General features: G+C 50.8%; 8 protein-coding genes across 8 annotated transcripts; 5 read left to right on the top strand and 3 right to left on the bottom strand.

Annotated features, from left to right (window-relative positions):
* Positions 1 to 489: 489 nt before the first annotated feature.
* Positions 490 to 4,596, top strand: H6S33_010176 (uncharacterized protein; the record flags this gene model as incomplete). Its single annotated transcript, XM_044841532.1, has 4 exons — positions 490 to 2,345; positions 2,424 to 3,039; positions 3,101 to 3,794; positions 3,857 to 4,596. The coding sequence occupies 4 exons, from the start codon at positions 490 to 492 to the stop codon at positions 4,594 to 4,596; spliced, it is 3,906 nt and encodes a 1,301-aa protein (XP_044697319.1).
* A 1,847-nt stretch (positions 4,597 to 6,443) lies between these two features.
* On the top strand, positions 6,444 to 8,038 carry H6S33_010175 (uncharacterized protein; the record flags this gene model as incomplete). The annotated part of the gene is made up of 2 exons (XM_044841531.1): positions 6,444 to 6,898; positions 6,967 to 8,038. 2 exons carry the CDS (start codon positions 6,444 to 6,446, stop codon positions 8,036 to 8,038), a joined length of 1,527 nt encoding a protein of 508 aa, XP_044697318.1.
* A 383-nt stretch (positions 8,039 to 8,421) lies between these two features.
* On the bottom strand, positions 8,422 to 9,634 carry H6S33_010174 (uncharacterized protein; the record flags this gene model as incomplete). The annotated part of the gene is made up of 4 exons (XM_044841530.1): positions 8,422 to 8,790; positions 9,056 to 9,082; positions 9,215 to 9,287; positions 9,345 to 9,634. 4 exons carry the CDS (start codon positions 9,632 to 9,634, stop codon positions 8,422 to 8,424), a joined length of 759 nt encoding a protein of 252 aa, XP_044697317.1.
* Positions 9,635 to 10,062: 428 nt separating this feature from the next.
* H6S33_010173 (uncharacterized protein) lies at positions 10,063 to 10,786 on the bottom strand (the record flags this gene model as incomplete). The annotated part of the gene is made up of 2 exons (XM_044841529.1): positions 10,063 to 10,571; positions 10,636 to 10,786. 2 exons carry the CDS (start codon positions 10,784 to 10,786, stop codon positions 10,063 to 10,065), a joined length of 660 nt encoding a protein of 219 aa, XP_044697316.1.
* A 3,113-nt stretch (positions 10,787 to 13,899) lies between these two features.
* H6S33_010172 (uncharacterized protein) lies at positions 13,900 to 15,189 on the top strand (the record flags this gene model as incomplete). Its single annotated transcript, XM_044841528.1, has 5 exons — positions 13,900 to 14,038; positions 14,099 to 14,316; positions 14,378 to 14,633; positions 14,701 to 14,915; positions 14,971 to 15,189. 5 exons carry the CDS (start codon positions 13,900 to 13,902, stop codon positions 15,187 to 15,189), a joined length of 1,047 nt encoding a protein of 348 aa, XP_044697315.1.
* A 1,003-nt stretch (positions 15,190 to 16,192) lies between these two features.
* On the bottom strand, positions 16,193 to 17,756 carry H6S33_010171 (uncharacterized protein; the record flags this gene model as incomplete). The annotated part of the gene is made up of 3 exons (XM_044841527.1): positions 16,193 to 16,231; positions 16,288 to 16,861; positions 16,981 to 17,756. 3 exons carry the CDS (start codon positions 17,754 to 17,756, stop codon positions 16,193 to 16,195), a joined length of 1,389 nt encoding a protein of 462 aa, XP_044697314.1.
* A 3,848-nt stretch (positions 17,757 to 21,604) lies between these two features.
* H6S33_010170 (uncharacterized protein) lies at positions 21,605 to 22,546 on the top strand (the record flags this gene model as incomplete). Its single annotated transcript, XM_044841526.1, has 2 exons — positions 21,605 to 21,865; positions 22,064 to 22,546. The coding sequence occupies 2 exons, from the start codon at positions 21,605 to 21,607 to the stop codon at positions 22,544 to 22,546; spliced, it is 744 nt and encodes a 247-aa protein (XP_044697313.1).
* A 3,584-nt stretch (positions 22,547 to 26,130) lies between these two features.
* H6S33_010169 (uncharacterized protein) lies at positions 26,131 to 26,487 on the top strand (the record flags this gene model as incomplete). Its single annotated transcript, XM_044841525.1, has 1 exon — positions 26,131 to 26,487. The coding sequence occupies one exon, from the start codon at positions 26,131 to 26,133 to the stop codon at positions 26,485 to 26,487; it is 357 nt and encodes a 118-aa protein (XP_044697312.1).
* Between the last annotated feature and the right edge of the window lie 163 nt (positions 26,488 to 26,650).

The raw sequence follows: 26,650 nt of genomic DNA, 5'->3' as shown, positions 1-26,650 counted from the left end.
TTTCGTTTTCTTTGGGTTCTCTGCAGGGAATTGGTGGGTGTGTGTGCTTTTCTTGGGCGATATTACTTACTACTACTTACTTACTTACTATTACCTACTTAGTGCTGCTGCTGCTGCTGCTGCCTCCTGTTGCTGAGTTGAGTTGTGTCCCCGTAATAATAATTTTAAGCAATATCGAGCGAGATATCGAGAGTCGAGAGTCTTCTTCTACACAAGATAAGACAAGAGAGACAGACTGGGCCCGAGCAGCGTCATTCGTCCACTCTCTTTCACACACACACGCATACTTTCTCACTCTCTCACTCTCTCGCTCTCTCGCTCTCTCTCTCAATCTCTTTTTCTTTCAATCTTCACGCTCTCATCTTATCAATTCCCAATTCCCACTATAAGGAACGGGCCCAAACAGCAGCAGCGCCTCAAGCACAAACCACAATTCCACGGTCAATGACCAACCGAAGCCCCATCCACCCCTACCACCCAACCAGCAGGATGTCCGCCGCCGCCGCTGCATCGATCAACACCACCACCACCACCACCACCACCTCGGACCGCTACTTCCCCATCAACACCTCCGCCGTGATCCCCGGCTACGCGCGCAACAGCCCGCCGCTCTCAAACTCGCTGCCCTCGGACTCGTCGTCCCTCTCGGGCAGCTACCACAGCCACCACCACTACCACCGCCACAACAGGGACATGATGACCATCCGCGCCGTGTCGCCCGACTGCGCGGCCGCCAACGGCGACGACGACGACGGAAACGACACAGACGACTCGCTGGTGGCGCAGCACTCGCCGACCACGCCGCCACGGACACCCGCGCACACGAGCCGCTTCGACATGATGGGGCTGCTGGGCGGGCACCACGGGCACGGGCACGGGCACGGGCCGGAGTCGCCGACGGACCCAGTGTCGCCGGGGGGGCTGCTGGGCATGGGCATGGGCATGGGGGGAGGAGGAGGAGGAGGAGGAGGGGCGAAGGGGCAGAGCAGGCTGCTGTCGCGGCCGGGGTTCCCGCCGTTTGCGGACCTGAGCGTGCGTGCGCGGGACGGCGAGGGCGCGCGCAGGAGGGGCACGTCGCCGACGACGGAGAGGCCGAGCACGATGGAGGTCATGATACAGTCGCCCATACACTACCATAGCTCGCGGTACGGCCAGGCGTTTGTGCAGGAGGGCGGCGCGACGTCGGTGGGCTTTCCGTCGACGCAGGCGATGGGGTCAGGGTCGTGCGTGTCTGGGTCCGGGTCTGGAGGGTCTGGAGGGTCCGGAGGGTCGGGGGGGAAGGTGCTGGTCAGGTCGGGCAAGCAGAGGTTCCTGCGGAACCAGGCGTCGGTGAGCACGCTCAGCGCGCGGCTGAGCGAGTCGCCGACGGCCAGCTCGCCCATTGCGCCGGCGCTGCCCCCGCCGCCCGACACGGGCACGGTGTTCCGGCTGATGAAGGAGCTGCGCGGGCGCATGGAGGGCTACGTCGAGTACCGCGTGGGCGACAACATGGTGTGGGTCAAGGGCTACTGCCTCATCAACGAGGACACGGGCAACCTCATCCACCACCGCGACGAGAACATCGCGTCCGCCACCGCCGCGCCCCCAACCGTCATCATCGCCGACCTGCGCGGCTGCCAGGTCAAGCCCACGCACCCGCCCGACGACACCGGGTCCGCCGACAGCGCCGGCATCATCGAGGTCTCCGCACACACGTCCATCGTGCCCATCAAGCTGCGGCCGCTGGACGCAACGCAGTTCACGCGCTGGCTGGCGGCGCTGCTGTGCTGGCAGCCCATCCCGCCCGCGGGCCCGCAGAACAAGATGGTGAAGCCGCAGACGCTGGTGCTGACGCAGGAGCGCAAGGTCGACCGGCGGCGCAACTCGGACGCCACGCTCTCCAAGGACGCGGCAATCATCAAGGTCGGCAAGATGCTGCTGTGGCGCAAGGGCGGGCTGAGCGGCGGGCTGCACCATCATCATGCGTCGGGGGCGTCGGGCGGCAGTGGCAGTAGCAGCGGCGGCGGCGGCGGCAGTGGCGGGGGCTCGGGGAAGGGCTCGTCGTCGTCGTCGGGGAGGAGCGGCGGCGGGCGGGAGCGCTCGGCGGGCGTCACGTGGCAGCAGATATCGTGCACGCTGCAGGAGAATGGCGAGTTTCGCATGTATGCGGAGGCGGACACGACGCTGCTGGCGGTCATCATGCTGCAGCAGCTGTCGAGGTGCGCCGTGCAGCAGCTGGACCCGAGTATTCTGGATAAGGAGTTCTGCATCGCCGTGTATCCGCAGTACTCGCAGCTGTCGACGAGCGGGTCGCTGGCCAGGCCGGTGTATCTGAGCATCGACAGTCGGATATTGTTTGAGGTGTGGTTTGTCTTGCTGAGGGCCTTCACAATGCCGGAGCTGTATGGGCCCGCATGCATGAACCCGACCTCGCCGTCGACCAGCTCGCGCGGCCTGGCGGGCATCACCGAGGGCCAGGACGTGGGCGACGGCCTGGTGGACTCGTACCGCGTGCAGCGAAGCCTGTTCCTGCGCGTCGTCGAGGCCAAGATCATGATGCCCGGCGGCGGGCTCGACAGCCTGAAGGAGAACCTGGACTGCTACGCCGAGGTCATCCTCGACGGCGAGGTGCGCGCCAAGACGATGGTGCGCACAAAGACGCACAACCCCTTCTGGCGCGAGGACTATGAGTTCCCCGACCTGCCGGCGAGGATGTCGGATGTGGGGGTCGTGCTGAAGCAGCGGCATCCGCGGTGGAAGACGAAGGGGTCGGGCACGGCGACGGGGTCTGGAGGGGGATTTGGAGGTGGGCTGGGAGGAGTAAGTGTGCCGGGCAGTAAGGATGCGGTCATTGGGAGGCTGGATATATCGGATGAGCTGAGGTTCGAGGCGGATACGGAGGGGTGGTGGCCGCTGAGGTTTGAGACGGATACGGAGGGGTGGTGGCCGCTGATGTCGTCGAATAAGGGCGTGGAGGAGAAGGTGGGCGAGATGTTTTTGAAGATTGGCATGGAGCAGTTGATTGTGCTCATGGCGCATGAGTATAAGGATATCTCAGATGTGCGTATCCCCCCCCCTTCTTTTTGGTGTTGATGTGCTAATCCCCCCATTCTGTCTGCAGCTTCTGCACAACTTCACCAGCGGCATCACGATGGAGATGGCGCAGGTCATCTCGCCCGACCTGCGCCGCCTGGCCGACACGCTGCTCAAGATCTACCAGGTCAACGGCAAGGCCAGCGAGTGGCTCATGTCCCTCGCCGAGGGCGAGATCGACGGCCTCCACAAGGAAACAATCCCCATGCGGCCCGGGCTCGGGCGCCACCGCAACTCGGACGAGTCGTGCACCTCGGACCAGGACGCGCCGCACCCACGGCGGGAAGTCTCAAAGTCGGCGCTGATGGACGCAAACATCCTCTTCCGCGGCAACTCGCTGCTGACGAAGGCGCTGGACTCACATATGAAGAGGCTGGGCCGCGAGTATCTGGAGGAGACGCTCGGCGAGCATCTGTGGAAGATTGCGGACGAGGACACGTACTGCGAGGTGGACCCCGTGCGCATGGAGCCCGGCGAGAACCTGCCGAAGAATTGGAAGGTGCTGATGGGCATTGTGAATGGCATTTGGAGTAGCATCTATAAGAGCCATGAGAGGTGCCCGATCGAGCTGAGGAGGGTGCTGAAGCATATCAGGGCGTGTGTGGAGGACCGGTATGGCGATCTGCTGAAGAGTGTGAGCTATAGCAGTGTGTGTGGGTTTCTGTTCCTGCGGTTCTTTTGTCCCGCGATACTGAATCCGAAGCTGTTTGGGCTGCTCAAAGGTGTGTATATACCCAACTGTGTCGAAACTCATTGGGATAGATACTAATAATGTGATTGATAGACCACCCCGGCGTGCGAGCCCAGCGCACCCTCACCCTCGTCGCCAAGTCGCTCCAAGGCCTCGCCAACATGACCCCCTTCGGCGTCAAGGAGCCGTGGATGGAGCCCATGAACGAGTTCCTGCACGCGCACACCACGGGCCTCCGCGACTTTGTCGACCACCTCACGTCCATCCCGCCCACGCAGCTGTACGCGCAGGAGACCGTGCCGCCATCGTACGCCACGCCCATCACGATCCTGTCGCGGCTGTCGCAGCCGTCCAAGGAGGGCTTCCCCTCGCTGCCGTTCCTGATCGACCAGCCGCGCGCGTTCGCCGCCCTCGTCGCAATGTGGCTCAAGTGGTGGCCGGTGCACCACGCAAAGTGCCCCGAGCACCACATCGAGGGGGATCTGGCGCGGTTCCATGAGCTGTGCTTGGAGGTCAATGAGCGCATCCGCGTGTGTGTGGAGAAGGCGGAGAATGCGGAGAGGCCGTCGAGTTCGCTGTCGGCGAGGTGGGAGGAGGTGGCGGAGAAGGTGGCGGGGACGGGCGGCGGCGGGCAGGTGCTGACGATGTTTCCGCTGTCGGCGAAGGCGCATCGGGTTGTGGGGCTGGCGGCGGGGGAGGAGTGGGGGCAGGGGGCAGGAGGGGGGCAGGGGCAGGGGGGGAGGTCGAAGAGTAAGTTTATGAGTGGCTTTGTGGGTGGGATTAAGAAGAAGGTCAAGTCGAAGACGTATGTGGGCGATCATGATGAGGTATGACGATGGAACGGCCGCTTTGCTGGTATACGCTGGTGGGGGGGTAAAAGTTTTTACATTTTTTTTTATATCATATTCAGCGGGACTCTTGCGGTCTGGTACTTTCTTTTATTTTTTTTTCTTATTGTCTGTTGACTCCCTCATCCCTTCCTGGATTTTTCTTTTTTATATCAACACTAGCATACAATGTGCAGGTTCCACTCACTATTCAAAAAGTGGAATTCTGCCTCCCCCTTTCTTTTGTCTACTCTATCGGACTATCGTTATCACTATTTTTCCTTTTTATCTGGGTTTTCTTTTTTCGTTCTGGGGATCTTTTTTTACTATACTAGTAGTATTAGTTTATACCACACCACGCGCACGTACTCATCCGCGCAGTTTGAGTCTCTTTTTCCTTTTCGTTTTTTTTTCTGGTCATTGGGAGGGGGAGTTCGTATCATATCATCATTACTGTTTTTATTTTTTTATTACTTGTAGTAGCTATTATTAACGATCGAGGGTGGCCTTCTTTTTTTTCTTTCTATTTTCGATTCGCTTCTTGTATTTTATCTGAAAACATCTCCTTTTGTCGTGTGCTAAAAAAGGGTCTTCTTTTTTCATTCATCTGTTTTTTTTATTTTCCGTTTTCGTTTTTTGGCAGGAGGCGGGGGCGCGCGGGAGGGAAGGACAGGCGGGGTGGGATTAAGGGGGGATGGATTAACGGAGTAACTCTTTTTTTTTTTTTTTTCCTTTTAGTATTTTTATTTATTTATTTATAGCTTTCTTTTTTTTTATGTTTTGTGTTTGGCGGCGGCTTTTTCTTGTTGGAGGGATGTTTGGCTTTATGATGATGCGATGGGTGATGATGGTGTGCACTGACGGACCTTTTTTTTATTTATCTCTACCTCAACAGAGAAGCGGATCGAGGAGCAGAGGGGAGAAGGGGAGAGAGAAGGGGAGAGGGAGGTGGTTTCTACCGTTTTATATCTTTATTACTTTACTATATCTGTACTTTCAGCGAGCTTATAGCTAGCTTATGTAGCTTTAGAGGGGCGGAAGATCCGGTGCGGCAGCGCAGGTAATGGGATAGCTAATTTGGCCCGTTTTATATATGGTGTGCTTGTGCTTGTGCTTGTGCTTGTGCTTGTGCTTGTGCTTGTGCTTGTGCTTGTGCTTGTGCGTTGTTATGAGGAGGTGGGGAGAGATGGTTCGTGATCGAAGGTGGCTGGGCTGCGCGGGCGTTTGAACAGTCTACATAGAGACTGCTGGGTGGTCTACGACATTAACAAGACATATTGAGAAACCAATGCTATAGTTCTACATAGATGCGGTGACAATACGGATAATAGCTAGATGCCATTTAGTGTAGCTCTTGGATAGCCGACCAGTCCCTCTAAATACCCTCTAATGAAAACCCATCTAGACCTTTAATTCCAAGGAGCGTCAGAATGACCACAGAAATATCGAAATGATAACCTTTTCATGGATTCCTTTCTTCCATCACTGCCATTATTCTGAGTCAATGAAGTGAGTGCACACAGCCAGCAATAGATTCTTCAACGTTTTGCAAGTGGCCAAGATGAAGAATGCTGACTGGGGTTTCAATGCCTCTTCGTTTCTTCAGTTTGTCGCAATGGAAATGATCACTCGCACCACTTCTGCTTATGTCAGCACCCGCCCACCGCGGATATCTCCGCTCCCGTCACGTGCTTTCGCATTCCCCGAGCTCTCGTCAACAATTCGCAACTCTCAATCCCACAATCCCACAAACCTCACCACCACGAAACAATCTCACCACCACAAAACACATCTCCCACCAAAGACACAAAGACACAAGCACACAAACACACAAACACAATACAAAAAACACCATGGACATCCCCATGCTCGACATCCCCGACTCGCCCCCCCCCACCACCACCACCACCTCCACCACCCCCACAATCCCACAAAAGCGCCCCTCCGCCCCCACCGACGACGCCGACGCCCTCCTCCCCTCGCGCAGCAAGCAGCCCCGCGAGAAGAAGGACTCCTGGAAGAAGAAGGAGGCCTCCGCCGCCGCATCCAACACCGCCCACACCACCGCTGGAAGCTCAACCTCCACCAATGCGGCAGCAGCGACGGGAACGGTCTCGGGGAAGCACACGACGGGCCACAACACCCCCGGCGGCGCGGGAGCAGCGAACGCGGCGAGCTGGCCCACGCTGAATAGGTGGCGCTTGCCGCCGCCGAAGGAGCAGGACTATTTTGGACATAGGGCGCCGCCGATGATGCCCGTTACGGAGATTGCGGATCTGCCGGAGGAGTTTTATGTGGTTAATGATCAGTGAGTCTCTCTTCCCCCCGCCCGGAGTGGTAGTATCGTGCCAATTGACTGACTGGGTGAGATGGCAGCGCCCTCAACCGCCGCGGCTTCCGCTACGTCCCCTGCGAAGCCTCCCGCCTCCTCCCCACCGTCACCTACCGCCAATCCGAATACGAGCCCTTCACCCCGCGCATCAACTACGAAGACATGAACGCCCAAGTGCTCGTCAACGCGCCGGGCACCGCCATCACAACCTCCAAGGGCTGGCGCATGGCGCGCGCCAACATCGGCGTGCGCGAAGGCGACTGGTACTACGAGTGCAAGATCCTGCGCGGCATCCCGTCGCCCACCGCGCCGCCGGGCCCCCCCGGCAGCGGCGGGCACGTGCGCGTCGGGTGGGCGCGGCGCGAAGCGCCCCTCGACGCGCCCGTCGGCTTCGACGGCCACTCGTACGGGCTGCGCGACGCGAGCGGCCAGAAGGTGCACATGAGCCGGCCCAAGGACTTCCTGGGCGCCGACTTTGTGACGGGCGACGTGATAGGCCTGCGCATCTGTGTGCCGCCGCTGTCGGTGCAGCGGGGGCTGAGCAGCGATGCGGTGGCGCGGAGCGCCGACATCATCCGCGACCGCATCCCGATCCGCTACAAGAACCAGCTGTGGTACGAGCAGTTTGAGTACCAGCCCACGAAGGACATGGAGGAGCTGATGAACCCGTCGCCGGGGACGAAGCCGTCGGCGCCGCCGAAAACGCTGCCGGGCAGCTGGATCAAGGTGTACCGCAATGGCGAGTACGTGGGCACGCCGTGGGAGGACCTGTATGCGTTTTTGCCGCCGGCGTCGAGGCCGTCGGCGGCGATTGGCGGGCGCGAGCTGGATGATGGGTCGCTGGGGTATTATCCGGCGGTGTCGGTGTTCCGCGGGGGGGTGGTCGATACGAATTATGGGCCGGACTGGTGGTGCCCGGTCGAGGGGCTGAGGGAGGAGGGGTGTCGCCCGATGTGTGAGCGCTATGCGGAGATGATTGCGGAGGATGTGTTGTGGGATGTGGTGGATGAGGTGCATTTGCTGTTTGAGGGCCCGGGCCCGATGGCGGTCGCTGCGGCGGCGGCGCCGGTGCAGGTGAAGGAGGAGATTAAGGAGATGGTCATGGAGGATGAGTAGTTAGGCAATGGATTGGATTGGATTGGGCTTTTTCTTTTTCTTTTTACTGATATTTCTTACTTCTTTTGAGTGACTGGCTAGCATGGGTGTTACTGGACATTGTATCTTTTTTTTGATATTCCTTGTATAGATCTTTCTTCCTCTTTCTTTCTTCCCTTCTTGTAGTGTGTAATCCCAAAAATTAAAGAGCAAGCATAAATAAAAAGAGAAAAAAAGGAATCACAAGCATTTATTAGCTATAGACATAAAGAACAAACAAAAAGGAAAGATAAGAAAACTAGAAATTCCATCAAGGCATAAAAAACGCACAAGACGCCATCCAGCCATCCAGCCAGCCAGCTAGTCAACTATGTACCCCCTTCCCCCTTCCCCCTTCCCCCCCGCTACTCCAAATCCCTCCTCACCCCAAAGAAATAATTCCCCACCTTCTCGCCCCCCTTCACCTCCTTCCACCCGAGCCCGGGGAGATACATACACCCCATCGTGACCATTCCTCCGTCGCCCCCCCAGTTCTTTTGGGCGCGGAAGAACCCCTCGAGCTCCTCCGCGTTCAGGTACTTGCTCCAATCGTGCGTACCGCGCGGAACAATCCCCAAGACGTCTTCGGCCACGAACACGGTCGTCAGGTAGGATATCCAGGAGCGTGAGATTGTAGACAGACATAGCCAGCCGCCGGGGCGCACGTGCGACATGGCGGTGTAGAGGAAGGCGTGCGGGTGCGGGACGTGTTCGATTACTTCCATCATTGTGACCTGGGGGGTGTTAGTGGTGTTGGATAAGGTTATTTGGTGGGTTTTTTTTTTTTTTTTGGGGGGGGGGGCGTGGGAAAGGTGGGGGGTGGTCATTGACGGGGTAGAGTGATCATTGGCACGGCGGCCAGCTGACTGGCTCACTGGTGGCCGGGTGAAAAAGGTGTGGGGATAGTCATTTCCCTCCCTCTCTCACCCGTCCCACCACAACCTCTCACTCGCCCCAATCCCCCCCCCCCCCTTTCCCTCTCACTCAAGAAAAACTCACCACATCGAACCCCCCCTTCTCCTCCCCCTTCAACCGTCCCCCCAACTCCTCCACCACACAGTTCTCATACCTCAACCTCCCCCCCTCCACCAGCCGCGGATCCATCCTACGATGCCCCTCCGCCACCTCCAACACACCCTTACTCGCATCCACGCCCACCACGCTCCTCGTACTCTTCAGCCTCGCCAGCGCCTCCGCCAGAATCCCACCCCCACAGCCAATATCCAGATACCTGAGCCCCTCCGCATCACGGCCTTGGACAGCCGCGATCGGATCAGCGCCGACAGACTCGGTGCCCCGCGCGGTGGGCGTCGGCGGAACAGGCGACCCCCGCAGCAGGCACGTCTGGATGAAGCGCAGGCGCAGCGGGTTCATGAGGTGGAGGAGGCGCGAGGAGCCGTGCGGGTCCCACCATGTTGAGGCGAGGCCGTCAAAGTGCGAGATCTCGGTGGGGTCGACGGAGGTGCTTGTGCTGGTGCTGGTGGTGTGGCTGCGGGTGAAGGGGGCGGCGAGCGGGGTGGGGGTGCGCCGGAGGGGGCTGCTGAGGGGGGGGAGACGGCGGAGGAGGCGGGATGCCATTGGTTTCTGCTTTTTTTGGTTTTGGTTTTGGGCGTTTTGGTGGGGAGTGGGGTGGGGTTAGTGATAAGAGTTGGAGATAGGTATCGTGATGGTTACTGACTATGGAGGTGAGGTAACAGGACCCCTAACCCTGAGGTGTGATTGAGGGGAATTGGCTGATGCTGGTGATTGTTGGCATTACATGAGAATGTCTTGGGCTGTTTCTCTTTCCCGGTTACTCTTCTTCACGGCTTCCTGGATCTGGAATTGAGGCTTCGGGAGTGGAAATGTGACGATTCACATGTTTCAATTCGCATGTCTCACTTGGCCGGGAGTGTCTCGTCTTATCAATTGACACCAACCACGCTTCTAATCTACTGATTCTACCTGGAACACATCTATGCACGCCCACGGCAAACACAAAGCCAAACAGTCAAACCACCACACACCTACTGGAGACTCCTCAACCCACATCCCCTCGCAAACGCCACCCCCCTCCCCACCACCCCCCACACCCTCTCCGCCACCACCCCAACCTCCGCCCCCGCATCCACAACCCCCCAATCGCCCGCATCCCTCTCATCCCCCCTCATCACGCCAAACATCTCCCTGACCCTCCTCTGCACCTCCGGCACCTCGTAGCGCTCCTCCCCGAAACCGCCGCGCTTCGCCGCCTCCCCCTCGTCCAGGTCCATAAACACGACCACATCCGGCCGCGGCAGCCCCACCTCCGGCCCGCGACAATACTCGTAGTCGAGCCCCTTGGCGGCGCTGAACACGACGCCCGAGTACACGTAGCGGTCCAGCACGACGGTCACGCCCGCGGCGATGTCGGACCGGATGGAGTGCGCGAGCTCCCAGCGGTTGGCGGAGAAGAGGAGGTGGATGGTATGGTCGTCGATGTCGGTCGCCGAGGTCAGGTAGGAGTTGATGAGGGTGCCGATGGTGGTTGTGCGGTCTGTCTTTGTTAGCAGGTAGAGCTTTGGGTTTGGGGTTATGGGAGTGTGAGGCGCAGTACGTACCTGGGAATTTCTGGAGGCGCACTTTGTGCCCGGATTGCTGCAGACGTTCGATGAGGAGGGCACATTGGGTGGATTTGCCGGCGCGGTCGAGGCCTTCGATGGCTATAAGGGTGCCCCGTGGAGGGGCGGTGGCGGTTTCGGTGGATGCCATATTTGGATATTTGGTTTATTCTGAATGTGGACGACGTTGGGGGTTTGAGAGCTGTCAAGTATGTGTGGTTACCCTACTTAAGAGCTCTGGAGCTCTGGGCCGGGTTTTGAAGCTTGTGATGTTTCCTATGAGTAGGCTGGTTGTGAATATCGATATTCGTTGGGGGTGAGTATGTCGTTGTAGAGCATTGGAGCTAACGTGGTGTTAGGTCTTAGTGTAAAGATGTTGCCAGAGTTTCGTTACTGAGCAAATTGTTATATTAAAGGACCTATACCAGTTGCAGGACTACGGTGGCCTATGAGATACCAGGACGAAAGACTTCAAGGACCTAAAGCCGGAATACAATACTGGAAGCCTTCCCCAACAACGGTCTCTATAATCACCGGTAATCCATGGCACGGTCCCAAATGGCACCAAGAAATTTCTACACCTGGGAATCTAAGTTGAATCCAACACTTTCGACATCCGAGTGATAATCGATGATTGAGAATATCCATATCTTCTTTCGCTAACAGATATTTTACACACATTCTCTTGTCGAGAATGTCTTGATTTTGTGTTTTATAAAGAACCTCCGTTCCATATACGTTCTTGTATCTCATACTGCACTTCAATCAGGTCTTTAATCCGACTTATTTTAAAGAGAAACATCTTAGCTCCCAGATTCGTCATATCTCTGGCCTCTATGCTGAGAGTTCAAAGAACCTAAGGTTTTGGTATAGTTTTATGGTTCCAAGGCTGCGGTCTGTTCCAATCGATATTAATGTCGATCGTCGGGCTCCCTTAGGCGCAATACGTTGTAGGCACCGATTACCGCCAGTTCAGAACATAAATCGAGCAAACAATCAAATAATACCCTCAGCCTTTATAGAGACCTAGGGAAATTATTGAGCTTATGCTGGCGAGCTGAGCTGTGTCTAGCACCCCCTCATAGTTTAAAACATATACTGCTATAGACCTTTCTTTTCAATAGAGGGGGTCCGCGCCGTTGTGCAGTAATACCTCAAGATTTCAGGCGGTAGATACTTTGAAAGTCTGTTTACCGATCACAAACTATCACTCGAGTCTTGGCAAGTCTTTGGATTTGTCCCTCCCAATGCAACGGTTCACCACAGATTATGTCGCAATATTGATAGTGCATGAGCTCTAAACAGAGGATATTCCTTGCTGTTACCATAGCCTAAAGCCGCCGTTGAACAGAATATCTTCTATTTAGGAGTCTCTCCAGTGAGCATGTGCGTCTATTTGGTTAGTTACTCCAGGACTGCATATAGCCAGATATATATGAGGTCCTAGAGCATGCTCTCTTTGAGTATCAGAAAATCCATGGCCAAAGACGGAGATAGCGAGAAGAGATAATATTTCAAGTCTCCTATTCTTTTCCCTGTTTATCCTCCTCCCCCGAAGTCCTGATACCTTCCAGTCAACCGGACACTAATTCGATGCACCCCAAAGACACCGGTGTTGGAAGAAGATTACTTCCTAAGGCTCTCACAAGTCAACACGTGCATACCTATCGTTGTCCCGACTTGCAGCAACGGCATCGAGTTTCAGATATTAGCGTTTAACGGATGTCGTGAAACCGCTGGATCAAATCTGTGTATCCATAGAGCTTTTAGATTAAAGTTATTTCCGCGGGTACCTCTCCTCGGAAGGCGCATCTAGATTCCATATACAGGAGCCGGCTGCCACTTGGACATTGTGCTTCTGTGCCGTAAAGTAATTAACAGCCAGTAAGGTTCTGCAGTGCATAGATGCTGTATCGCCATGCTAGGCTTTAAAACGTGCTTCGTTTGAGAAACAAGGTTGAGCGCCCATGTGTTTAGATGCAGGAGATCCCGAAATCAATGTGGGGTTAGGCAGTCATATGGGAAAAGCCGAAACTATTGGCGGTCGAAGACCGGTTGTAACGGTTACCCGGCACAGCAAAGCAAGGGTCATTTCCCAGCATTTTGGAATAGGAATAGGCCTAGGCCTAACAACTTCCAGGTTGAAAAGTTTTCTCTGGGCGAAGTCAAGGTGCAGGGTGACACCAAATGCTGTATGACCTCAGAGAATTGATTATCGAATTGAGTATTGTAATATTGTAAACCACCCCCTCTTAGATCGCTCAATTCCTTGGTAGTCGTTCGAAGCCCGTGTAATCAAATTCAAAGACTTTGGAAGTAGAAGAGATCAGCATGAACCTTTGAGGTAAGACCGGCCTGTCTGGCAAAAATACCTCGTTATATTATCAAGCCAGTCGTTTTGTACCCCGCTTTCTGCCCAGCCAGATTAAAACTGTTGATAGGCTAGAGGAAACCCCTGTAAACCTCTTTAACTCATGGCGGAGGAACTGTTAATACGGACGTTTCTGAGAGGTGTTCTACAACGGCACGTTCCTCTCTGAACAAAGATCTGTGGATGCATATCATGCGTCCATGAAAAGACACGGTTTCCGTGGACTCTTCCTCGGAGAATGGAGGCCATAGTAGCTCTCTTGTGTGCCTTTGAGGACAGGAATTCTTGTAAGGTGATTACGTACTTATCATCGTTATCCGGGTGCTTATTAACTGGCCGAGTGATATTAAATGACGCCTAATAAAAAAGAGTATCCCGGTAGGTTTTACTAATTTTGGTAAGGTTGCGGGGGGTGGGGGGACGTAATACTGGTGGTATATAAGTTCTCTTGCCCCTCCTTCCCTCTCCCACCTTCTCCCACTCTTTCACATTCCAATTATTCGGATAACTTTGAAACACTACAACAGGTTCGAGCTTTTGCATCATCCACATCCAATGGCAGGTAGAAATATTCTTACTAACTTTGTTAGATAACCAATCAATCCAATGTACGTCGGAGATTCTTACGGTGTCGACGGAGAAGTCGATGGGTCTTTTTAAAAGAATATATCATATGGTCAAGGTAGCTATTATAGAAGAGCATTGCGGGTGTTCGGTCTCTTCCTTCAAGCATTGGCTGCTCTATGAGTGACCAATGCGAGATGGTTGGGACCGTTCTGAGATTATACCGTACAAGAACTTGATCTAGATAATTCTAGCGAAAGGAACATGCTTCTTCGTCCCCAATAGTCCCATGCTCGTGTAAGTCGAGATTGCTGACTTGGTGTAGAACCATGTCTACTGACAAGATCACCTTCCTCCTTAACTGGCATGCCACCCCCTACCATGCCCCGGTCTTCCTTGCCCAGAAGTTGGGGTACTTCAAGGAAGAGGGCGTCTCAGTTGCTCTCCTTGAGCCCAACGACCCATCAGGTAAGCCTTTCACAAAGCCAATTGATCCTCATATCTATCAGGAAATTAATATCAATATAGATGTCACCGAGATCATCGGTAGCAACAAGGTCGACATGGGTTTCAAGGCCATGATCCACACCCTTGCCGGAAAGGCCCGTGGATTCCCCATCATGTCCATTGGATCCCTCCTTGACGAGCCCTTCACTGGTGTTGTCTACCTCAAGTCCAGTGGCATCACCACCGACTTCAAGTCCCTCTATGGAAAGCGTATTGGATACGTCGGAGAGTTTGGGAAGGTATATTAATCCTATAACCAAAACCAATTGACTCCTCAATTGCTAATAATGGTGTCTCCAGATCCAAATCGATGAGCTCACCAAGCACTACGGAATGACCCCTAACGACTACACCGCCATCCGCTGCGGAATGAACGTCTCCAAGGCCATCATCAACGGTGACATTGATGCCGGTATTGGTCTTGAGAACGTCCAGATGGTCGAGCTTGAGGAGTGGCTCTCTTCCCAGGGACGCCCCACCGATGATGTCCAGATGCTCCGTATCGATGAGCTCGCCGAGCTTGGATGCTGCTGCTTCTGCTCCATCCTCTACATTGGTTTGTTGCCGCTGAACCCCCCAGTTGCAAATATATCGACCGTGTTAACAAATCTGTCTGTATGCAGCCAACGAGCAGTTCATTGCCGCCAACCCCGAGAAGGTCAAGGCCTTCATGAGGGCTTGCAAGAAGGCCACCGACTTTGTCCTCGCCGAACCCGAGAAGGCCTACGCCGAGTACGTCGACATGAAGCCCATCATGGGCACCGCTCTCAACCGCAAGATCTTCGAGCGTTCATTCGCCTACTTCTCCCAGGACCTCCAGAACGTCAAGCGTGACTGGGTTAGTACCAATACCTCTCCTGCGTGCAAACAACAAAATACTAACCATCGAATAGACCAAGGTCACCAACTACGGAAAGCGTCTCGAGGTTCTCCCCGCTGACTACCAGCCCAACTACACCAACGAGTTCCTCAGCTGGCCCCTGCAGGGCGAGTCTGCCGACCCTCTCGGTGACCAAAAGAAGATGGCTGCCCACCAGGCTGCTATTGCCCAGAATGGTGGATGCAGGAGGTGCGGTGATGCCGTTGCCCCTGCCAGCTTGGTCTCCGCCTAGATGGTCAATTAGTTAGCTTTTTTTTACTTCTGATCGAATTTGATCAGATGTATTGTTCAATTGAAGTCTTTTTTTGATGAGTTTTGTGTCTGGTGAATCGTGATTGTGACTTAATCCCCATTGGCGTCTCGCCCCGCACAATTGGATAAATTGGCACATGCAAACCAAACCGCTACCAGTTCTGAAATTCTGTACGCAAATATGTCTGGGCGAGCGATCCCTACATATAGATTAGAACCGGACAATGAAAAACAATTCTCCGAGCTTATTAAATAAACCCTTATCCCCAGAAAATCGGAAATATCTCCGGCCGGCGTTCGGAATCCGGCTCGTCCAACTAATCCCGAGAAATAATTGGACTTGACTAAGGCTAGGTTCTTATCTGTTATCGGCATACTACATCCCCTCGAAACCCCCGCGACTGATGATTGGTGCCCCCCATAGATAACCAACTTGAAGATCTTCTGAATACGACAACTATTGAGCGCTTGGTTCCCAACTATGACTTCGGTAGGATTAATGCTCAAGTAGCAAGATACGCGTTACGCCATTCCTTAACTGCCCTAATATGCGCCAAAACGAAGCCAATGTGATATCCCGTAAACATCATTTAAATACGTAAAATAAACAAAAAGGCCATCGCTAGTTGTCATACATAGGGCATAACCAAGTGACACCAAAATCGACTCTTTACTCCGTAAATCATGCCTGCAACTCGTTACTCCAGAATGAAATTCCAAGAAAGAAAAATTGCAGCTAAGAGATTTATCTCTAGGAGAGGTAGTTGCTTTGTCTCCCTTTACCCCGCCATAACCATACAGCAAGAAAAAGATGCAAACGCTCAAAAAGAAAAAGGAAAAAAAAGATAAGGAAAAATATGAGTACAAGATAAAGTTAATCACCCCTGTTCACCTCCTAAACTAAATCAGAACTAAAAATAAAGAAAATGCATGAATGTTAAAGATGTGGCTTCTTAGCACTCGAGCATTCAGTGGTAGCTAGATTATTCGGTGGTAGCTTTGTACAATATCGTGGTCACATACTAACAATCCGCACAATTAGTCTCTGTTCAACAATTGGCTTTCTATCAAAACGTACTTTCTTCCTGTATCTCGTGGTAGCGCTCACAGCAAGAACCTGCTGTTTGATGCTACTGGTGGCAAGATGGTTCAGCACGACATGGTTCGGGATGCCCAATACACTGGCATCATCCTTCATTGCGCCGTTCGTATTCAAGATGACTTTTTGGAGCATCATTGGCAGACTCGGGGGTGCCGGTATATCACCCTCATTTGATCCAATCTTCCTTCCATGGTCCTCATCGTCGCCATACCCGTCGATAAAATCTCTAAGAAAGCCAGGTATTTCGTTGGTGTAACGTTTATTGGTCTTTACGAGTCCCGCCATGATGTTTTGTTGATGTGGAGGGTGGTCTGTGTGGTGATGACCATGGGGATGAGCATTTGGTGAATTAAGGGATTCTGGCGTCAGTTGACGGCCAAGAGGAGGCATGTCGTCGGCATTGACCTCAAGGTAGTTGACAAGGATGCCAGTATGATCGACAGCGGTAGGAAGGGCATCGGATGTGCGCATATCCCCGTCGACGATGAATTTAAGGTGGTGTGTTCCGGGGGGGAGAGGAACGACAGCCGACCAGCTGTCATCGTTTGCGCTAGGAGACGGGGGAGGAGAGTTTAGCATGTGTGATTTTGAGGTAGATCGCCACATGTCGAGGTGTATAAGAGGGGAATGGGGTGAAGGGAGCGAAGATATAAGGGTAGAAGGACATACCTTCTGCTGAGTTTGAAGCGTTTTCTCCAGTTGGAAAAGGTCCCGGTAACATATACCCTGTCCTCGTTGGCATGCGGCCATTGTATAAGTGTGGGAATCGTCCTGGTATCTGCCACATCGACATCGTCTTCATCGATAGTGGCAGTCGATGCCATGCTGCCTCTCCTCGGCATTCCATCCGCACTCACTCCAGCCACAGACGGCGGCAGCGCGGACCCTGGGGGGATATCATCATTACCAACCGCCCTACCGGAAGCAATCGTCAACGGCGTACTCGGAGCAGTCTGTCTTGTGGGGACCAATATGGGAGCCTTCGATGAGGTGTCATCGTCATCGGGCAGCGGCTTGGGGGTCCAATTTGCGTTCGCCCCAGACCCGGAAATAGTCTCGGCGATGCTTTCCCTGCGGGAATACCTGGGATCGGGATTCCGTGCGGATAAATTATCCTCGTTTTGAGGACCTACACCTGCGGGTAGGGACGTGGGCTGGTGCCTTACGGAAGCAAGGGGCTGAAGGCTATTCCTTCGACCACTTCTATTCCGGGACGCGTCGGACGCGTTAGAGACGGCACGAGTAGGAAAGTTAGCTGTAGGCGGCGATGACTGGGCAGAGGTGGGAGACGAGTGCGATGATTGATGGAAGAGATGATGGTGATGTTGGTGAGCCTGTGGAGGAGGCTGCTGCTGCTGCTGTTGCTGCTGTTGCTGCTGCTGCTGTTGTTGCTGCTGCTGCTGCTGCTGCTGCTGCTGCGGGGGGCGGGAGGGGTTATTGCCCATGGCTACTTTGTTGCAGCGGGGTGGTAGGGGGGGTCTGTTCAGTGGTAGGCTGAAGGGAATTCTTGATAAGGCCTATCCCGAAGTTGGTGATATTTGGGGGGAGGGGAGTTAGAGCTGTTTGCTGGGAATAGCAGATGTGATGGATGGTTGTGGTGATGCAGGTATGTAGATTAGGCCAAGGCAGGCAGGTGTGTCACGACGTTGAGATGGATGGAGGTGGAGGGGGATGGAGGGGGTGTGTGGTTGTTGCCCGTACTAGTGGTGGAACGGTTGGACGAACGAACGTAATGCGAATAATGAAACGAGTGAGAGCTCTTAATTAATTATCGATTAGATACAATTCCAGGGCGACGGCAGCAATCAATGCACGCAGAATACAAGTATGAGATAACAAAACTCTTGCAGCAGCTGATTGATATTGATATCCACTTCATTTTGTATGGGCCTGAGAAGTTACACTGCGTGATGGTTTCTAAGGCTACTACTATGCTGCTACATGTACCTATCACAATGTCACACTCAGGCTTTGGTACTCTATGTACTCCTACTGCTGATTGCTGTGTAATGCTACCAGACCGGGAAACTCCATATTGGCAAAGAACTCAACAGGCAGAGAAGGCGCAATTCTAGAGTTCTTCAGCGATGTGCTGCGACGGATATATGTATGTATGTATGTATGTGCAGCGTGCTCTGCGCTCCGCCCATTGCATTAAACAGCAGGGAGGCATCGGACAGCTCGGCTAAGAAGCTCTTCCCCCCGCCAAGTTCCCCACAAAACCCCCGGTCAGCTTGGCGCATCCCCGGGGAATTCAGCCTGTAATAGGCATTCAGTTATTACCAAGTGCAATTAATTGCAAAGAAGGCTTTCATGCGTCCGATTAGTTCTTATTAACAATAAAGTACAGGCGTCAATTTCGCGCAAAACATCGACCGATGGTGAGCGTGAGGTGTTTAATCTGTGCCGTGGATCATGACGTATAGAACGTGGTTCTTGCAGTGCCGAGGTAATAATGGGTTATGTGCATGCATAATCACTCGTGGGTTAGGGTTAATTGAAAGTGATATAACATCGAGTGTCGAGGAAGGGATTTTGGCTGGGGGAAAGTGTTCCTACTGTCGTTCGATTGGGATTGCTATGGGTGGAACGAGACGACTACGGAAAACCAAACTGGCATGTAAAGCTCTGGTTAAAAGCGTTCCAGGTAGATGGGTTCTAAGCAATTGTGATGACTACAAAGCTCTGAGGGTGAGAATGAATTATATTGGGGATCTAGAAGGGGATTGAGTTGGGGGTGAAGAAGGAAGCGCAATTGGCCTCGTGTGCAAATACCACGATTGTTTCGGGTAATTACAGCTGTACATCCCAACTCAATTGATAATGAGGAGCTCAGCCAAAAGGTTTCTCTTCGCTTGTTAATCCCGATCATGATGAACATGATATTAGAGCATTTTTAGTCCATCCCTGTAATCCTTATTCGGCCATATTTCTTCCACGTAAAATGGTGTAGCGCACGTGGCTTCTGCAGCAGAAATATGGGGACAAAAATGCTCCATTACTCTCAATATATTCAGGACGAACCCGCCAAAAGGTGTGTTGACGTTTGGATCTTGGTTGAAAACCTGCATGTACCTGTGGTAAGGCAAATATACCGAGCTAACCAATCTAGAACCTGAAGATCATGTGGAAACTTTATTTAGTTTATTTAGTCAGGCTCTTGTAAACCCGCGTTGTGTAACAATGCATATACAATGCCTACTCTGTCTCGATGTTCTCGATTGAAGAAGGGTACCAAGACTCCCAGAAGAGATTAATGCGGGTTACCATGCTTCATGGTGAAACAGAATGATGATAGAAAAACCAAGAGTGGCGAGCAGCACTTGCAATCCTGATAAAGCAGTTCGACCATTGTGAAACTGCAAGTTTTAGAAAAAGGACACTTTGCTGGCTTCGTATTGCTGGAATTAGCAGGGATAGTGATTTCTATGCGGCCTATGTCCGCCGGTATGCCCGCCTACTATTAATTCCAGTCACGCCATAGTCACGCTTTACAATTTATTTGTCACGTGTATGTATATGCTTCATATGATCATGTATACCCCCCCCCCCCCCCCCGCGGGGGTGCTATGCTATGAAACAGCTACCAAGTAGATACTAAGGGACCGGGCCTAGGAAGATTGTGTGCTTCTATTTAAGTCTGTTCTTATATTGGAATAAGGTTATACACAGTTGTCAGTGCGAATATATGGATGTTCAGTGCAAAATCCGTGGTACTGCTATGGCAGACGCCACGTTGCAATAATACTAGAATGAAACAAATCTTGGTTCTGAGACCTACTCTGACTCTACTAGCAAAGGAAATGCATCAGGAAATGAATCATGATATGACTTCCCTTCTACCCTAACCCATAATAGCTAAAAGATCATGTAAAAAATAATAATTTTGCTAGGATTCGAACCCTAGTACATCCAATAGCTAGAATAGAACAGAAACGTTGAACTACGAATTGTTGTAAGAATAACATATACTATCTTTTTTCAGCAGGGTATTTTTTAGAATAAGGTTTTGTGGACGTCATTTCCGACGACTTTCCAGTTGGGAAATGCGGAAATGTGTAGGAAAAGCGTCATGGGATGCATTTCCCCGCAGCCTCGTCAGTTAATGCATATTTTGATGCCTTAATTCCCTCGATTTTTTGTATGGGAAATGTGTGCTTTGATGCATTTACTTCGCTAGCAGAGTGAAAACGCCAAGAATACTGAGAATTATCAAATATGGCTCGAGAAGTTATATCCCCTATGCTTGTCAACCCTTCACACACCGCCTCTTTTAAAAGATTTCAAGCGGAAGCCACAGTACGCCACAGGAGGACGGGGCAATAAAAACGAATCAAGGCTCTTTTCTGCTGTTTGATAAGCCAAAATCAAAAGGTGTGCCTGGGGGTTGACAACCATAGGGGATATGACTTCTCGTGCCATAACTCCCAGGGAATCAATTTTAATTTCAAAAGCTCTTCATAGAGCTGTGTGTCTTCTCTTTTCGCATCTACATATGAATTGGTTTCTCTATTTTGGTGAGAGTGAATGTGAATTAAACGTCGGGGTCAGTCCCTTGAGAAAAAGTGGGTGTGTGTTCCTCATGCCCGGCTCTCGCACCCTCTTAAACAAACACAATCGATAAAAGGCATGTGTCTTCGATCTCAAACACGTGAATGCCCACGTAAACCCTGGCGGCTGCCTCATTTGATGCATAAATGCAATACAATGATATAAACAAGCTTAATTTCTGCCTACATCTAAGCACTCATTTGCAGAATATATTCCGCCGTATTTATGTAAGTAAACATACATGTACCTATAGTATAAGGGGAGCCCGCACTGATAACAAAGAACGACATCTGTACGAAGATGAGAGTACAACATTCTATTTATAGTCTAGTCACAACCATGGTTGCCATGAGCTAGCTGCTTACGCTACCCGAAGACAGTCGAGTGACATTCTATGAATACACTAGACCATAGTCAAGGGCTAAGTACATGTATCCTTCGCTTACGATTGTATTGTGTAAACAGCTGTATACAATATGATAACTAACTCAATTGATCAAGGGTTCATCTTCACCTCTATCATGTCACGAAACCCAATTTTCAACCACTCCCACTTTCAAACCCACGATCACTTTTTTTCTTTCAAAAAACATGTAGGTTCCATACATAACGCACCCCTCCCATTGAGTCCTGTACACAGAAAAGCTTGTATCCTATCTGCTCTGACGTACCAGCCAAGTAGCTTACACCTCTCGTTCCCTCTCAAGTCTTCGCATACTCATACACACACCACCAAAAAGCAATGATGCGGCAACCAAAACCCCGCAGACATGGGCGAAAAAACTCCTGCCAAGAAGCATATGGCAGTTGCGCAAACAGTTTTGTGGTCCCTCTGATGCCATGGCCATTCCCAACTCCTCAATCCACTCCAGCGCCATGGGTGGTCGAGAGGGACGAGAGGCCGGCTGTGGAAGAACCAAAACCGATACCTGTCGTCCGTCTCTCTGGTGATACTACGGCGTCTTCGAGTAAGGTTGAGACGAGTAAGGTTGAGACATCAAAAGTAAGTGACTATTTAGAGCCATTGAGAAAGCGTGTTGAAATTTTCGCACCGAGACTCGAGCCTCAAACGCGTGTCGTCATCAATCTGTCATCCATTATGAAAAAGCTTACATACCCCACGTGATAAATATTTCTATCCCTTCGATACTTCCAATTCTATTATCTTTCTGAAGGATTATACTAACACTTCTATCTGCAGCCATCGTTGTCATCCGAACTCCAGGCCGCAAGAGAACGTGCCTTAGCATCTCTCAAAGCCGCACGAGCAATCCGCTCTCAGTCTGAAGAGAGAGAGAAAGAGAAAGAAAGGGAGAAAGAGAGGGCGCTACAAGAACTTTGGAAACAATCTAAATCTGAGTTTATCGAGTTCTCTTCACGACAACGGAAACAATTCAAAGAAAACGTAATTGAAAACCAGAAACTCCAGCACAAGAAGTCTAGAGATATAGAATGGGCAGCAATTACAAGACGAGTTAAGCGTATCGAGGCCAACATACGAAAAGAGCGGGAGAGAGAAGAGAGTCGGAGAGAGATGGAAGAGAGGCAGAGAGAGATGGAAGAGAGGCAGAGAGATATGGAAGAGAGGCAGAGAGAGGTAGAGAGGAAGCGAAAGATTGAATTGGCGGAAGAGATCTGGAGGAAAGAGAACGAAGATGTTGTGGACTATGTTTGGGAGCTGTGAGGACTGCATTCGTTACGTTACAACCTCCAGTATTTTTTATTGTTTATATTTCACTACTGTTTGTTTATATCTTACCGCACTGTTGTTGTTTTGTTACTTGGTTGATGGAGCTTAGGGATTACAAGGTTACGCTTGTGATGGGTTTTATTGTTTTGTTGAATATTCTCTTCGTTCTCTTATCCCACTTTCTTTTGGACGTTTTTCTTAGCCATTACTTTATTTTGGTTTCATGTACAAGTTTGGGAGTTGGTTCATGTGGAATAGACGGGGGGGCCGGCGTTACTGCGCGTGAGCACTCGCTCACGCGTACTCATCAGCCGCGCGCCATAGAAATCAGTTAACAGCGATGAGCTATAATAAATATACCAAAATTTACTCAACCATAATTAGTGGGCGACTGATATCCCGAGTGAATTAATTCTCATGCGCTGTATTATAGAATTGTAGGGAATAACAGTCTTTCCCGCTACACTTGCGTACGAATGTCACCGATATTTAAGATTACAGAAAAGTGGCATCACTGCTGTACATAAAATATCTTACTACAATATGACAAGTATTAGGCATCCATCATTCGCCCAGTTGAAGGCCTATGCTCAAGATGAGGCGTCGTCAAGCACTTGATATTGATACTGCCAAGCCCCGAGTGATACCTTATGATGGCGTCGCTATTTCGGTATGTTTGCCCTAGAGACGAAGTCTTCCTCTTCACGAAGTTAACACCCATTTTTATTTCCTATAAGTTGATCTCTCTCAAGGGTACATATAATTTTCGCCGATTGGGCCGCACTCACTAATGCGGCCATGAATCATAGGACATTCATGAATATATTAACAAATCTTGTTTGAAACGTTTATGGAAGAGTACCGGACACTTTTATTATAAAGTTTCTTAACCTTCGATTTGGGTCAAAGCTACACTTTTTTTTTCTTTCTTTTTTTAGCTCAGCATAAGACACTAGATAATTGATATCTCTATCATATAATTAACAATTACAACTATATCTCAGAGAATAGAAAGCTGTAGGCATATTATTAGTATACTAATTTATAGTGTACTTGAAATTTATTAAGCCCCGAACTTGCTGTCGATGGTGAAATTCTCGGTACGAGGCTGCACCGTGTCCATAATCACCGAAGATCACTCGACTAAAGCGAAGTCAACAGATAATCGTGTTTTGAATATAGTATAGAAAGATTATCTTCAATGGGTGATATGTATCACAGTTCAATCTTGTTAATAAAACTGTAGTTTCAAAAAAGTTGGGATCTCGAGATTAGTGGGGGCTTCTTTCTATGTATCTAAGGTATTCTCACAGTCCAACATACCAAGATCAACTTCTAAGTCAAAAAAAATACTCAGCTAAAATTAAGTTTTTATGTCCCCTTATCTTTCAGGGGACAAATAGAAACAGAGACAACGGAAGAAACGCTAGTTTTGAGAGGTCAATTCCACATACAATAGATGAGAAAACCAGTTGTATCGCTGCACAGTCGTGACAGTGAGTGACTGAGAGAACTTCCCGAGATTGAATAGTTTCCCCTCTCAACACTCGTTCAATTACCCGATTTGCCTTTTAGTCCAATCAGAACTCATACACTTGTAAGTACCAACTCGAGTAGATACGAGTGAATCAAACGAGTGATATCCCATGATTCGCGCACAGTTACTTCAATTGACAAAAGGAATTATATACTGAACTTTACAACTTAGGTTAACCATCTGTTATTGATCCAGGTCTACGATTGACCTGCAGTATCAATAATCGTAAAAACAAATTGACTGTACTGAACACCGTGGCCCAGGTTTATGATTTTGAGTAACGTGGCGGTTAAATACAAAGGACACGGTTGATCGGTCAATAAGTCGAGGAGATATTATCAATTATACGCAAGTGATCATAGAATATGCTATGAATCACAGCTATACACTTATAACTGACCTGAATCATCTAAGAGCACCGATATCGCTCTACCTGTATTATTGTGCATATCCTTATCCGACCTGTTCTAGTTGACCACCAAAGCATGTCGTGACCTAGAATATAACATGGTCTAGTCACGATTTAAAATAATTACCCAGTGATCTCAGACATAACCTATACTCATAAGTTATATCAGTTCCACTCGAGAGGTCCTGCCACTAAGGTTCACGAGCTCCCATCGGACTTTGACTGGAAGCTGGATACATTTGAATCACAAATGCGGTCAACGGGCAAAGGGAGCGATCGATCACAGCTTAAAAAGAAAACAAGATCAGAACTATCCTCCTGGGTTTTTGGATTTGAACTTGAGTCACCTGATAAACCTGGAAAACAAATCTTGGTGCGCCGTGAGGTGGGTTAGGTTTGTAAAGAGGTTTAGGTACAGATCATTATATATAGACTTCGTAAAGTTACAATATTGTGTAATCACTAATATTAGACTTCCCGGTTAGGTTCAGATGTACCTACATGTATTTGTAACTGCGAAACACTTGGGGACTGGACTGGGCCCGTGATTCACATATGTGGTATGTAGCTCTACTGTAAGTAGACACAGAATCTATGTTTGGAAATATAAACACGAGTGCTATTATTACACTGCCCACAGTAACTAAAGCTTGGAACTATTTCCTCTTTCAAATAGTGTACCTCTACAGATGCAAAGGACGATGCTCCGAAGTTGAAACCCGGCCCAATACCAGGGGTATGGGTCAAAAACAAAATAAAGGGCTGAGTCTGGAACGAAATATAGCTCAAAAGAGTCGATGCTGTATATCCATTTTTGCCAATATCAACCACTAGCATGGCAAAGTTTGGATCAAGCATGATGGCCTGACAGATTGCCGCAGAAACACTTCTCGTTCCTTCCACCCATCCACCCTTCGCAATTGGTTAGGGTTTTGTTTCCAGAATGGCCGTGTGGGTCCATCGAACACCTTACGGTAAGCCCTTCCAAATACCTTACTCGCTTGACCAGTCGAGTTGAATCGAGGACCTGGATAACGTCTTCAACAATTCCCAGCATTGAATCATGACCAAGCTCAATTCCACCGTGGGAGCTCCTCCACTGCGCAAATCTCCAAATCGGCGGTCCTGGCGGACAAGAACTGAGGATTACCGAGTGAAGCGATTCCCATTTCCACGTCTAACCCCGCCTGTATATCCGTGCTGATGTATAACCAGGGATAAACAAATACTGGATACTCCATAAACCAATCTTCTGACCACCCAGGGTTGAAGGTGTGAGTGATCCAGATGGTAAGGATAAAGGGTAAAAGTCGCTCAGAGAAACATCTGCATGCCATTTAAGTGGAGGTGATAGTAAAAAGGGCCGCCTTTCATTGGAACTGCGGGGAAAGTGGTGGAACTCAGCCCTGCATTGCCATTATCGATATTGGGTCCCTAGCCTTTTCCCATTCAGCCCTGCTTGCGTTTGTGTATGTGGTGGGTTTTGCGCAACATGATTGACCCGAAGATCGGATCATACCAGGATTGCCAGGAACATTTCGCACTCAATCGGGCAGTCCAAGGGCTTTTAATGCACAGCACTGGTGCCCCCTCACCTGGACACAAAACCTCACCTTCAATAAACATTACACGATGCCACTTGGGTGGAAGGAAAGTTCCCCCATCCCGATCGATGGGCGCGGCGTCGAAATCATCGCCGATCAGTCACCCCTCCCTCTCAGGGCTGTACGATCTCTGGCAAGGCATTGGACAGGCTCCTCTTGTGTTTTTATGTTTTGTTTTTATGGCGATTGTTTCCCGATGATAGGCATCATCTCCATGAGCCAGCCCTCTGAGGGGCGGCCACACCGCCGCCGCCGACGACGCATGGTGGCTTTAGCTTTGACAGGTCGCGTGGAGTTGGTCAGAGCGGAGGGCGAGTCGGAACTTGGCTACCGCAGAGCCTCGACAACAGAGCCGCAGGAGCCTCCACGTGATTGGCATGCGTGACTCTGTCTCGTATGTCCTGAGCGTGACTCACCTACGATTAATATCGACATGATTCATTTTCTGTTTGGCAAAGTTACATGTATGCAAACAATAGGCCTTTGCCTTTTTCATCTTTATTCTCTTGTATACAAGTACTTTCACTGGAGCTGCACTGCGCTTTGAA

The sequence above is a fragment of the Morchella sextelata genome, assembly GCF_020137385.1.
Source record: "Morchella sextelata strain SCLS chromosome Unknown scls_4, whole genome shotgun sequence".
NCBI classification, from domain to species: Eukaryota; Fungi; Ascomycota; class Pezizomycetes; order Pezizales; family Morchellaceae; genus Morchella; species Morchella sextelata.
Note: the sequence above shows the minus strand (reverse complement) of the source record. Positions and strands in the feature narration are given on the sequence as shown.